General features: G+C 42.8%; 2 protein-coding genes across 3 annotated transcripts in view; both read right to left on the reverse strand.

The window, feature by feature from the left end:
- LOC108297307 (zinc finger protein 595) overlaps positions 1-14,155 on the reverse strand; it is a 39,862-nt gene extending 25,707 nt beyond the window's left edge. The window contains exons 1-3 of one of the 2 annotated variants that reach the window (XM_017520017.2): positions 13,950-14,155; positions 9,866-9,992; positions 9,261-9,356 (exon numbers count right to left, since the gene is read on the reverse strand). In XM_017520017.2, the coding sequence (XP_017375506.1) occupies positions 9,261-9,356; positions 9,866-9,992; positions 13,950-13,952 (226 nt within the window). In that variant the 5' untranslated portion in view covers positions 13,953-14,155. The remainder of the gene's footprint in view (positions 1-9,260; positions 9,357-9,865; positions 9,993-13,949) is intronic. The other variant, XM_017520019.2, reaches the window with a different exon arrangement.
- On the reverse strand, positions 158-3,351 carry LOC108297310 (serine/threonine-protein phosphatase PP1-gamma catalytic subunit-like). The gene is given in 2 exon segments (XM_037735380.1): positions 158-1,310; positions 2,202-3,351. Coding segments are annotated over 2 exon segments (1,014 nt in total). The 5' UTR covers positions 3,145-3,351; the 3' UTR covers positions 158-1,239.
- Positions 14,156-14,534: the final 379 nt, after the last annotated feature.

The raw sequence follows: 14,534 nt of genomic DNA on the forward strand, positions 1-14,534 counted from the left end.
GCTAATTTTTGTATTTTTAGTAGAGATGGGGTTTCACCATGTTGACCAGGATGGTCTCGATCTCTTGACCTTGTGATCCACCCGCCTCGGCCTCCCAAAGTGCTGCAATTATAAAAATATTTCTAATCTTTAGAAAAATGTAAAGAAAAACCACAATGAAGTAATGCATTAATCAGGATGGCCAATATCAAGCAAACAAAAAATAATATATATTGTCAACAATGTAGAGAAATTAAGAAATTGAAACCCTGTATGCTGCTGGTGGGAAAAACGTGATGCAGCCACCTGAAAAATGTATGGATTTTCCTCCAAAAATTAAAAATGAAGTTATTGTATGACCCAGTAATTCCAAGTCTCAGCATGTATTTGAAATATGCAACATATACCTGAAAGAAACATTTGTGCATCTATGTCTACTGCAGTAATAAATAGTTACTATATTAGTGTATTCTTGCATTGCTATAAAAAAATTCCTGAGACTTAGTAATTTATTTTTCAAAAGAGATTTAATTGGTTCACGGTTCTACAGGTTGTACAGGAAGCATAGCAGCTTCTGCTTTTGGGGAGGCCTTGAGGCTTCCAGTCATGGCAGAAAAAAAAGGGACAGTGAGTTATCTAACATGGTGGGAGTGGGAGCAAGATAGCATGAGGGGGAAGGTGCCACATGCTTTCGAGAAATGAGATCTCAGGAGAAGTCACTCACTATGGCAAAGACAGTACCAAAGGGGATGCTGCTAAACTATTAATGAGAAGCCAACCCTATGATCCAACCACCGCCCACCTGCCCACTTCCAACATTAGGGTTTACAATTTGACATGAGATTTGATGGGAACACAGATCCAAATCATATCATTTACAAAAGCCAAAAAGTGAAAATACTCAAACGTTCTTCATAGATGAGTGATTTAAAAAGATGTGGTTTATACATACAACAAAATATTCTGAAGCCTCAAATGAAAATATCTTGTCAGATGCTACAATAAGGATAAACCTTAAAGCTATTATTTATTTATTATTTTAACAAGTTCATCATTTAGTAAGTCTGAATTCATTTTCACCAAATGGTACTGTACACGGTCATCTGTTGAAACGGGTTTCTTTTTTAACAGATCTTGGTTTAAAAAAGTCATAGATAGTTACTGTGAGTTCTGTATAAACTGGTTAGATCCTTTGTTTCAACTTATAATCCTCAACTTTACTGCAGAATAAAGAATGTAGGCCAAAGAAAGCATAATCGGTCACTTGTATAGAACAGTATTGTTTCTATAATTTGAAGCTTTCTGAATGGATGGGTTCAGGCCTGATGTAACTGTAAAAAGATTACTTAATGAATAGACTATATGGAAATTGTACAAAATGTTATCACCTATAGTCATCAGTAGCTTAAACAGCACTATATCACTAATTGCTATTCAAAATCAAAAACGTGTTTTTGAATCCCCAAGAAGGTAGCATGTGTACACAACCATACCACCTTGTACTTAGGGGTGGTCAATACATAATTCAACAGAAACTTTGGCTTTAGGAAAGAGTCACAAATATTTAAAATGGCTTTAATCGTCATTTTAAGTATACGGTAGGGGAAAAGTGTGCTTTAATTAAATATATATCATACCAGTGATGCTGGCAAGGTTGAAAGTTACTCCTAATGTTGACAGCTATAAAAACTAGTTTAGACATAACAAGACAATGAGAGGAAAAAGCAGTCCCTTTGAAACAAAATTCTCTAATAAAAAATGTTCACAGTGGTTCATATCAAACAGTATGCATTTTATGACAAGAACACATACAGAATCAGAGCACCCTAGGGGTCTCTTTATGTCCTAAAGAAAATGAGCTTTTACATGATTATGGGTTGTACTGAATTAAAAAAAGATCATTTGTACACTTACCCCTTAGAAAGGATAAACTGTCCTGGGGTGTACAGCTTTACCATCATTAAAATTGTTTGCAAAAGGAATAGAGAGTTAAAAAATAAAACACTTTTTGGAGTGAAGTCTTTCATTTGCTGTTATAACCAGCAAATGCCATTCACTAAATCAAAAACGGAAGGAAGGGCCCCCACAAAGACAGATCTAGCTAAGCAAGCTGACCAGTACACATTATAGTCTTAAAAATGAAGGTTATATACTCTATGTTACAAGTCCCAGCTAGGCAGTGTCAAAATGAATCTATTTCTTTGCTTGTTTTGTGATCATACCCCTTGGAGGTGTTATAGGTCTTGTGGCATTCGTCTTCTTTTTCTCTGCAGGCTTTAAAATCTGAAAAGAACCCATCAGTGTTTCATCCACACTCATCATGGCACCTGCATTGTCAAACTCTCCACAATAATTGGGTGCAGAAAACAGAGTGACCAACTGCCTCTTTGCAAAAAATTCATATCCATCTTCAACTACCTGATGGGCTCTACATATAAGATCCAAATCATGCTTATGGAGAAATTTTGCAACCACTTCTGCACCAAATGTAAAGGACACTCCTCTGTCATTTTCACCCCAGCCTAAGACATCTTTATTGGGGTCAGATCACAAAAGATCACAAAGAAGATCTTGATCTGGTACATCAGTTGGTCGCATAATTTGCTGAATCTGCTCCATTGACTGAAGATCTGGTGATAAACCTCCATGACAGCAGAATATCTTCTCATCCACGATGGCTGCTATTGGTAGACAGTTAAAACAGTCTGTGAAAGTTTTCCACAGTTTAATGTTGTATCTTCTTTTACATTCATCATAAAATCCATAAATTCTGTTGATGCTGGCACATTCATGGTTCCCTCTGAGAAGAAAAAAATTCTCAGGATATTTGATTTTGTAGGCCAGTAAGAGGCAGATTGTCTCCAATGACTGCTTTCCCCTGTCCACATGGTCCCCAAGAAACAGGTAGTTGCTTTCTGGCAGGAAACCACCGTACTCAAAAAGTCGCAGCAAATCATAGTATTGCCCATGGATGTCACCACACATTTTGAATGGTGCTTCAAGTTCTAGTAGGATAGGCTGACTGAGAAAGATCTCAAGATACTTTAAGCACAGTCCTCTGATTTCATTCTCCTGAAGCTGGACATTCTTACCAGGCTTGGACCCTCTCACTTCCAGCAGCCATTGGATGATGCTGTCCATGTTGAGTTTATCTAAATCTGCCATCACCCTCCCACCGCCGATCCTCCCTCAGCGGTGCCGCTGCCGGCTCGCACCTGGGACTCACACCTCCTTTCCCACGCCACGAGCAGAGGCGGTGGTGGCGGTGGTGGCAGTGTGACATAGCTAGCCTAAAGTCAGAACCTGAGCAATGCCATTTTATACAAGACAAATCTGTTTTCCAAAATTAAGTTGTAATAGCTGCCCCATTCTCCTCACAATAACTGCTGGCCTTGGCTTCTGTAAATAAAACTGCTAGTTTGCTCTGCGAAATAACTACTATGTAAAGCTGCTTAAACTTTGCTTATCAGTAACTGCTCTCTGTGGCCCTAATGTGACAGGCAAGCAGTCCTAACCCACGCCATCTTGTCTCCTGCGACTTGTAATAAGTAACTAAGGTCTGTGATTTCCACCTTACCCAGATAATGTGTTAACAAATGTTTATCTTGACTTCTATAAATCACTTAAGTAACAAACGGAATGACAAAAGTCCCCTGGCCCTTAGAATATCCGGAGCCCTCGTCTCCGCCCAGGAGGTGATTTACAGAATCCACTAGCCCTCAGAATGTCTGAAGCCTTTTCATCCCCATCCCCACTCCTTACCCCCACTCCGAAAGTGGTTTTTCGGGTATTAAAAAGTCTTGGCACCCTCCTTTCGACGCCACAGGTTGGAGAGACGTGAGTCCTCTGTGGTCGCCGGCAATAAAGACCTGTAATTTGGCATACTTTTGTCTTGGTGTTAATTTTCTACGCTTGGTCCAGTATAACAGCAGCAGCCCTGGCAGGTCCCCACCCGACTGCCCCGGTCCCTGATTCCTCCTTCTCTCCCCACTGGAACCACGACAAAGCCATTATTTTAAGCGAACTAAGACACTAACAAAGTGACAGTGTATGACTCCATTTATATAAGATATTTTAAGTAGTAAACTTGTAGAAAACAGTAGTAGAAAGGTGCTTGCCTATGGTTAGGGTTGTGAAACCTCAGTGAGGCCAAAGATCGAAAGGGTTACTTGGGGAAAGCAGGCCCTCACCCTGGTGTCCAACTCAAGAGCCCATAGACATGGCTACAGACAAGGAAATGGTATGCCAGTCTTGGTCTTACTGAGGATTCTGAAGCAGTTCTGCAACCTCTGTCTAACTGCTCTCAGCTATAATCCAAAAGTGGTCCTTCCTATCAAGAGACCTGCAGGAGAACACACCCAGCTGTGACCCTGGAGGCGGGCCTGCAGATCTTGACCTCAGCTGTGGTCCCTGAAGCAGCCCTGTGACTCAGTTCCAGCCCTCACAGCCACAGTCAATGGCCAGTTGTACACACTCAGGGACCCACAGAGAGACCTGTGAAAACTGTTCCCAGGTAGTCAGTAGAAGCCAATCCCATTCATACACATGGTATTTTGCCTATCATGTGCAGACAAACTTCAAACCCGACCCTACTGCCTGCCATGTAGATTAATGTCCTCAATGATATTTAATCTTTCCAGGGCCCAGAAAGAATCTGTAACTGTCCAAATCTCTGGTGTGGGTAACCCCCATTCTGGGCACCGAGGAAGGAGAGTTAAGCAGATCCCCAGCACAATTAGTGCCTGAAGAATATCTTACTGCTCATTTATTTCCCTTTATATATAGTCTCTTCATAGATAATCATATCTCAGTTTATAGTTGGAGGAATATCTAGAGCAGACACATTGCAGAGCATGAACTAGGGAAAAACAGCTACACCAGGACAAGAATCAATGACCCAGGTGGTAGTGTCCCTGCCTGAAAGGGCATACGCTACATGGCAGGTCAGTCTAGGTGGCAGCGTTCAGTATTGTAAAGATGCCCGCTGTATGGCAGGCTTGGAGCAAGAGTCACTCCTCCTAAAAGGGAGTAGTAACTTGTGTCCAGTCTTGTGGAAAGCCAGCCTCAGGATGGCAATCCCATGTATGTCTGAGGGCTTAAAACCCCTCCAGTATAATCGCACCTAGGTAGCTGTACATCCTGTCAGCTCTCTCGCCACTGTGCTGACTCAAAGCATTCTCCTACAGAAATCCTTAGTAGCAGCCTGCAGGTGGCTATAGATCCTGTCAGCTCTGTTGCTACTGTGCTGACTCAGAGCATCCTCCTATAGAAATTCTCAGAACCCAGGAGGCGGAGGTTGCGGTGAGTCGAGATTGCGCCATTGCACTCCAGCCTGGGTAACATGCGTGAAACTAAACTCCGTCTCAAAAAAAAAAAAAAAAAGAAATTCTCAGAAGTAGCCTGCCCATAGATAAGAGATTTTGCACACTGCGCACTGCCCACCTCCTTAGGGGTGGGCCCCTTGCTATACACTGACCACCTCCTTATCTCGGTGACCTAACGGGGGTGGACCCCTTGCTTATCGCGCACATGATTGCATTGACCCTAACACTATCCTTAAGACAATCTCACTCACTACCCTTCCCCCTGACTTGTACCTAATAAATACAGATGCACCTGGATGCTTGGGGCCTTGCCTGTCTCCGCTTGTAGGTAGTGTTGGCCCCCCTGAGCCCAGCTGCTCCTATCCAGTCCTTTGGTGTCCTGTCTCCTTATTTCTCCGATCCAGTACCTCAGCATAGCGATAGGAGACACCCCACAACCCTAGTAGGGCTGGATCCTACATCTGGTAACACAACCATCAAAGGCAGACCCCACAGCAGAACCAGCAGACCCTTGTGAGCCAGCTACGACCCTTCTCAGCAACCCCAGAGGTAATCTCATCAGCCTGGGGACCCAACAAAAGGAAATCTTTATGGCTGGGCACGGTGGCTTGCACCTATAATCCCAGCACTATGGGAGGCCAGGATGGGTGGATCACGAGGTCAGGAGTTTGAGACCTGCCTGATCAACATGGTGAAGCCCCATCTCTACTAAAGACACAAAAATTAGCTGGACATGGTGGCTCACGCCTGTAATCCCAGCTACTCGGGAGGCTGAGGCAGGAGAATCACTAGAATCCGGGAGGTGGAGGTTGCAGTGAGCCAAGATTGCGTCACCGCACTCCGGCCTGGGTGATAGTGACTCTGTCTCAAAACAAAACAAAAGGAGATCTTTACCTGCCAAAAGTAGTTTATAAAAACTGTAAGAGTTGTTAGATCCTTCAAATGTACAGACATGGGGCTGTTTGAGGGACCACAACTGAGGCCAAGATCTGCAAGCATGCCTCCAGGGCCACAGATTCTATCTTAACATATTACTGAAAGTTTGTATCAGAACAATCAGGCAAGGAAAATAACAAAGCTCTCCAGCTTGGAATAAAAGTAAAAATGTTACTGTTTGTAGATAACAGGATCACGGATATAAATAAAACCCTAGAGTAAAACAACAAAAACTGAACTAATAAATGCATTCATTAAGGTATCAGGATAAATAATCAACATACAAATACTTGTGGGATTTTTTGTTTGAGACAGGGTCTCACTCTGCTGCCCAGGCTCATCTCAAACTCCTGTGTTCAAGTGATTAACCTTCCTTGGTCTCTAGCCTTTGAAAGTGCAGGGATTACAGAAATGAGGCACTGCACTTGACTGTACATACAAATATTTGTTGTATTTCCAGATAGTAACAACAAAGTTCCTAAAAAAAAGAGAGAAAGCTACCAATTGCAATAGTATAAAAGTAAGAACTTAATAAAAATAAATATAAAGGGGCCGAGCATGATGGCTCATGCCTGTAATCCCAGCATATTGGGACGCCGAGGTGGGCAGATTACTTGAGGCCAGGAGTTCCAAACCAGCCTGGTCAATATGGCAAAACTCCATCTCCACTAAAAACACAAAAAGTTAGCCGGGCACGGTGGCACAGGCCTGTGATCCTAGCTACTCAGGAGGTTGAGGCAGGAGAATCGCTTGAATCTGGGAGACGGAGGTTGCAGTGAGTTGAGATTGACCACTGCACTCCAGCCTGGGTGACGGAGCGAGACTCTGTCTCAAAAAATAAATACATAAATAAAATAAATAAATGTAAAGGAGGAGATAAAAATGTATACACTAAATACAGTATGATATGGATGACAGAAATTGAAGTAGATACCAATAAAAGAAAACACATTCCATCAGGATAACTAATATTGTCAAGGAATATTATCCAAAGTGATCTATAGATTCAATGTGATCCCTATCAAAATTTTTGTGGCATTTTTCAGTAATAGAAAACATATTTGTAAAATTTAAGTGTAATCTTAAATAACTTAAAATAACCTGAGCAATCTTGAGAAAGAACAAAGCTGGGGGCATCTACTTTCTAATTTCAAACTTTATTTAAAGGTTATAGTAATCAAGAATATAGTATGTGCATAAAAACAGATACAAAAACCAATGGAACAGAGATACATATATACTTCCTACAACAGTAAACCTTAAGTGTTCTTACTACAAAAAAAAAAGGGTTATGTGAGGTAATAGATGTGTTCATCAACTTGACAATATTGTTTCAAAATGTATATGCATATTAAATCATTACACTGTACAAATTAAATATACAGCTTTATAATTTTTATTCATCAGAAAAATCCATATCACACAAACACACATGTATGGTAAGTCCTCACTTAATATTCAAAATAGGTTCCTGAAAACTGCATCTTTAAATGAAACAATGTAGCTATACACCATTCAAACATAACTTGTTTTTATCAATTAAACTCTGGTAAAATAGTTTTCTTAAACAATATGTTGTTTTATGTACATTTTCCAAGAACCTATCAACAATGTTAAGTGAGAATTTCCTATACACATATGACTCATATAGATGTGCATACGTGTGACACATATTTCTACATATAGATTATAGCTCAATGACAGAATCCTAGTAGGCTTCCTGCTAAATAAGACAAAATTATAAGATAATAGTTATTAAGAAATAAGGTAACAAGAGCTTAATATACACTTAGGAACGTTCTAAACTGGTTAATGACACAGTGCATTTAAGAAATCTAGACGGTGGGCTGGACACAGTGGCTCATGCCTGTAATCCTAGCATTTTGGGAGGCTAAGGCGGGCAGACCACTTGAGGTCAGGAGTTCAAAACCAGCCTGGCCAGCATGATGAAACCCTATCTCTACTAAACATACAAAAAAATTAGCTGGGTGTGGTGGTGGGTTCCTGTAATCCCAGCTACTCGGGAGCCTGAAGCAGGAGAAGGCAGATGATGCAGCAAGCCGAGGTCACGCCACTGCACTCTAGCCTAGGCAACAGACTGAGGCTCCATCCACCTGCCCCCACCCCCAAAAAGAAAGAAATCTAGAAGGTGAGTAGATACTTTAAACCAACAGTATCCAATCCTTTGAGTGTGAGAGCATTTTTGCTTATCTGTGCTGATGGATATCACAAAAATTATTCACAAACCTATTTCTTTTTTCCTAGCTCATCAGCTGTAATTATTGTTTGTGTATTTAATAATTTTAAGTGTGGTCCAAGATAAATCTTCTTCCAATGTGGCTCAGGGAAGCCAAAGTTTGGAAACCTGTGCTTTAAACTGTATTATAATTTGAAATTCTGAATATATAGAGTTTAAATTACAAATCTCAGTTTGTTCTAAATGACATTTTGAAGTAAAATAACATATTTTTTCATATTTGGAAAAACGCTGATTTTTGTGATAAAATTGCTGCATATAAATTTTTGTAGAATTATATTTGTGACCTCTACAGGATTAAAAATCACTAAGCAGAAAAGATGCAACACCTGACCATGGTGTTCCTGTGATTTCTAAACCAAATCCCATTATGTCTACTACTCACCTTATACATTTTAGGCATGATGCAAAAACAGTAGTTCAAAAAAAATCTTAACATACAGCTCCTTATTAATACAAATATTCTATTGTCTCTAAAAGCAATGCAACAGCAGTCTGATTATGCAGCCCCTTATTGAGAAAGTGGACATTGGCTTTCCCTGTAAACTTGGAGGGAGATCACTGAAGGAAAAATGAAAATTCTTGTAAGATTTAAGAGCATGGGACAGAAGATGACTCTACTTGTGAAAAAAAGAAAAAATGCAGCCTTTTCAGAAATTATTTTCATTGGCACAGAGCTTCCCAAACTACATTTTAAGGCCTAGCTTCCTTATTGACCTTTGGCCTCCTTGCCTGTGTCCTCTCCTTCATTCACTCTCACCTACCTGGGGGTTTGGCTGCTGTCTCATGTATCTTCAAATTGTAGGGCTCTTTTCTTTGTTCCAGATAGGTGACCAGGTCTGGGTTAGAGATCACAACACCTGATTTAAAAAAAAAAAAAAAAAAAAATCACATGGCTATTGCTGGAGGATACTCCACTTACCAACCTATTACCATGTTAAGTAGAATAGAGAAATTATAGAAGATTCCAGAAAATCCAAAAATTGTTTCCTGACAGAATCTTTAGAATATTTAAATATTTTAAACCTGTGGGTTATAAGTTCCACTACCCAGTATTACTGAGTCAAAAATAAGTGAGGCAAATTGGATTTTAAAATGTAAAAAACAATATTTTATGTCATTTAATTTCTAGAATTACTACTGTCCTATAGTGAAGGACACAAATAAACTCAAGAAAACAGAAGGTTTATGTAATGATGAAACATCCTAAATATTTTCTTTTTTACACCAGCAAACTCCCAATTTTTTCTTGTAGAAAGGAATTGAAATTAAATTCATGCCAAGCAGAAGCTCCCAAGAGACATTCTACAAAGAAATAAAATGAAACTTTGAGGAAGTATTAGGAATTATGTATTAAAGTTATCCTCACCCAGGGAGACCAGGTTTCTGTAATTCTCCAACATCACATCTCTATATAAATTCTGCTGGGCAGGATCCAGACATTTCCACTCTTCTGAGGAGAATTCTACGGCCACATCCCTGAATGTTAAGAGTTCCTGAAAACACGATAAGTGACAGAGTTCTTAATGTGACTACAAGTGAAAGAAGAGAACTAGTTCTGACTTATGGGACTGACAGGAATTATCTGATAAAATAACTTTTAACACAATAATGTTCTCTAAAGTATTCTATAACTCTAAGGAAAAACGAGCACATGCCAGCAATTTTTGTTGCTGCTATGGAAATATGGCTATACTGACCTGTCCCTACTAAAACCAAGCAGAGCAGTCCCTCTAACCTCCTGGAACAAAGGGTGAATTCATGTCTCATTAAAGTATCTGGAAGCCCTCATGCTTGACCTGGGCCTCACTGTAATATCACATGAGAAACTTAATTCAGATGTGATACCTCCTGTCCCTGATCAACTAATCGGAGGTAGGGGAAGGACAAAAGTACTCTACTCCAGTAACACAGGAAGGCATAGTTGGGATTATGGACTTGGATATTTAGTGGTCTTGACTTCCCACTGCTAAGGTGCTTGTTTACACTTACAGATCCTGCCATAGGACTGTGTTCACACCAGAAGCCTCTTACACAGCTGCAGCAGATCTGGAAAACTCAAAGGGCTCCACTCTGAAAGTGGGGCTTAGGATATTTATGTTGATCTCTCACAACACAGAAAATGTTTTCTGTGACATTTCTGTATGTCTTCAACCCAAAGTCTGGCCCTGTCTTGTGAATCTTAGGCAGAGGCCAGCTTTTATGTGTAGATTCTAGGTGAGATCGATGTGTGCTACAATCCTGGAATATAAAGTTGCCCTGAATATACACCCTAATTAGAAGCAGTTACAAGCATATTTTTAAAGGCAAAAAGGAAGTCAGAGAGTAGATTGATAGAAAGCTGGCCGGGTGCAGTGGCTTATGCCTGTATCCCAGCACTTTGGGAGGCCAAGGCAGGCGGATCACCTGAGGTCGGGAGTTCGAGCTCAGCCTAACCAACATGAAGAAACTCGATCTCCATTAAAAAGACAAAATTAGCTTGGCATGGTGGTGCATGCCTGTAAACCCAGCTACTCAGGAGCCTGAGGCAGGAGAATCACTTGAACCCGCGAGGCAGAGGTTGTGGTGAGCCAAGATCATGCCATCGCACTCCAGCCTGGGCAATAAGAGCAAAACTCCATCTTAAAAAAATGTTGTCAGAAATTCTTATCAGTTAGTGATTAGACTTATATGTTAAGCTACAGGGTGTGGGTTATAGTGTCCAGTGTGGCATTATTAGGTTAATTTATAGCCACTTGTGACAATAACAAGGAATTTCAAAAGACAAATAGTTCAATGAGGGGAAGAGTATGTGAGTGTGGTCTCAATACATCTGAGTCTCATAAATTTAAAAATGTGTATTTCTCAGATAAAAGTTCTTTTATCAAGTCCCAGGACATAAATTCAGAATTTGGAACTGCCCCGTTAGATCTTGGAGGGCTGGTGAGTATGCACATTTGTGGGCATTTGGGCAAGGGGAGGTGGGAGGGAGCAGAAATTCCCATGTTTAATCAATACATATGTGTGATTATGGTAAGGTTTACGGGCCCCAAATCTCTGAAATCAGTGTCAGAACTGAAGATGCCAGGAGGACTGAAGGAGGTTAAATAACTGCTGTCCTGAAAAGTTATTTTTGTAGAAATTTAGTCTAAGTGCTCTACAAAGGACTGTAGATTCCAAAGAGAAAGGCCATTCTGTTTGCAGATTTGGGAAGCACTCTGCTGCACAACTGTGGGTTGTGACTGAAATCTTGAGAAAGAACGTTTTCTCAATGGCACTTTGTGTATAACATCTGGTAATTCTGGTCTGTGTGTGGAAAATACAACTAAAAGCAAAATCACCTGCAATTCTAAAAAATTCTCCACAATAACAGAACTGCAAGAAAATGTTTTGTTGTATAATTAAAAGAAAATGTGATGTGCATCATAAGCAATCTGTTAAGAGACTGCAAACACAGAAAGTCACCATAATTAGTTCTCAAGTAGAAGCCTTGAAAGCACCATTTGTCATACACAGTTTATTATAATTTCACCTTGTAATCTGGGAAGTCATCTGGGTTTTCTAATTTTTTTCTAATATTCAAAGACAGGATACAGATTTGCAATGTGGAGCTAGGTATCTGCTGAAGGCAGCCTCCTAGTCTCCTACAGAAACTGTGAAATACAGTGTATAATCTTGCTATTTACATTTCAAACAATAGTTCCTAGGTACCAGATAAAGACAATTTTGAGTCAAAAAAGACAAATGACTTATTTACCTGATAAAAATGATTCAAAAATATTTCAAAGAAGCGGAGAAAATATTAAAATACAAAAGTTCTTAAACTAAATGCTTTAAGAAAAAGGAGAGGAGCAAAAATTCCTCCCTCATTCTAAAAAGAAAACATTAAACCTCTTCTAATTTGTGCTTGCTCCTACAACAGCCAGGCCTAAAGGCATGGTCTTGAACTCACTAACATCTGAATTTTCATAGGCACCTAAAGGATGGACATGGGCACACTGTGTGCACAGAAAAGAGAATCTGTGGGAAGGAAAAAGCAGAAGAAAGGAGCTACCAAGAGTCACGGGTGGGAGCAGGGCAGGACTGACTGAAGCACTGGTGTGTGCTACAGTACAGGTACAGACCCAGTCAGGGCTACGCTCTGATTCCTGTGTCCATAAAGGCAGAAGAGATTAGGATCAGGTGGTCCAGAAGCCTGGGTTGCTGAAGAAAACAGGTTCCTGCTACATATCCAGAGTCTGGGGTTGAGATGAGCCAGGAATATTCTGGTCACTGCGTGTGTTGTCAGAAGGCTAGGAGCAAATGTGCCATGTGCACAATTCTTGAGGGTAAACCCTGTCCTGGGAGTAGTGTGGCCATGCAAATTCCCAGCAGGCACATTCAGGATTGGGTTAGCATTGGATGGGGGCTGGCAGCAGAGTGCAGAGAAGGTATGTTTTTCAGAACTCCTTTCCTCTAAGTTCCCAGTCCCCTCTCTCGCCGGGAGGAGACCTGGAAGAACAGGACAGTTCCCAGTGGGACAGCGTATGGGCAGAAACCAGCCGAGGCTACCTCAAGCCCAGACTCAGCCATGTCTTTCTTCTGAGAAAAAACATTCGGAGTTTGCTCAACACTAGCCAATGCTCCAACCCCAACGGGACGTCCAGCAACTCACTAACGACACCACCCAGAGTCAGCGCCGACCCCACAAGCTCAGCGTTCTCCCCGCAGCTGTCCCCCGCAGACGCCAGTCCCTGCCTCTGGACACGCGTCTTCATTTCTGAACGCCCGCCTACAAACCAAGGGCGCCCCCACCCTCCTCAGGTTCAATCACGTGGCAGAACTACTCAGAACTCAGCGAAGCGCTGGGCGCACCTCCGCCGGTGTATTCTAAAAGATGCCCCTCAGGAACGCCAAGCGGAGGAGACGCTCAGAGCGAGGGAACTGGCGGGAAAGACGGGGCGGGCGGGTGATTCGCTTCGCTCCCTCACACACCTCACAAAAGCCTTTCCTTCAAGGCCCGCGGGCAGCCCCCAAACCACGAGCCACGGCCGGGGCTGTCCCATCCATGAGTCCCCGTTTGCTCACAGGAACTCCATGTTTTCACGGAGCCTCCCTCTAATTCCGAACAGGGTCCAGTAGGGACGGGACCCCGGACCACAGCGCCTCCCACGCAGGCACCGCGCACGCCGCGCCGGCGTCTTCCCGATCAGCTCCTCCTCACCTCACAGCCCGGGGAAGGTGCGGGCTGCGGGCGCAGAGCTGCACAAGAAGGGCTGCGGGCGCAGAGCTGCACAAGAAGGGCTGCAGGCTGGGCCAGAGCCGCCGTGCGGGGACCGACGGGAGCCCGGGTCCCTCACCGGAGGGGACTGAGGACCGACGGCTGAGCTGCGGCAGCCGGGACTCGGCTCACAGACTCGGTCCCGCCGCCGCCATTTCCCGCCGGTTCCGATGAAGCCTCCCCAGCCTCGGGACGCCCTGCCCCGCACACTCACCATTTCTGGGCTTCAGGGTGTCGCGGAGTCTTAGCTACGAATCATCCAATGCCCGCAGCTCACAGAGCGACGGAGGCCGAGGCTGTGGCCGAATCACCCGGGCCTCCGGGAGCCGAGGACACGAGGCGGTGAACACCTAACCCGCGCCCTAACAGGAGCCAGAGGAAAAGGTTTTGCCAGATTCCGGAAGCCGCCCCCTTCTCTCTGGCTGCGTGCGTGATTGGGCAGTTGTCACTCCAGCATTCTGATTGGATAGTACTCCAATCCCCGCCCTCAGGCCTTGAGTGACAGAAGTTGCAACCATACACTCCACTGAATGAGGCACAAGTGTCAGGCTCGGGCTTCCAGGCACTTTCAGGCAGGGCTTTCTCTCCGTGCTTGGCCTGATGCAGCCCCGGGGTCATTTTTAACCTTGTGGTGTGTAAGGTCCACTTATAAAGTACACGCAAGCATGCACAGAGACGTACACTTACACAGACACACACGCGCGCGCGCGCATACACAGACATGCACGTGCACACACACTCCAAGTGCGTACACACATGGATGCACAGGCACACACTTTTTCACAAATGGAAATAATAT

Source organism: Cebus imitator, unplaced genomic scaffold, assembly GCF_001604975.1.
Source record: "Cebus imitator isolate Cc_AM_T3 unplaced genomic scaffold, Cebus_imitator-1.0 Scaffold791, whole genome shotgun sequence".
Classification (NCBI taxonomy): Eukaryota; Metazoa; Chordata; class Mammalia; order Primates; family Cebidae; genus Cebus; species Cebus imitator.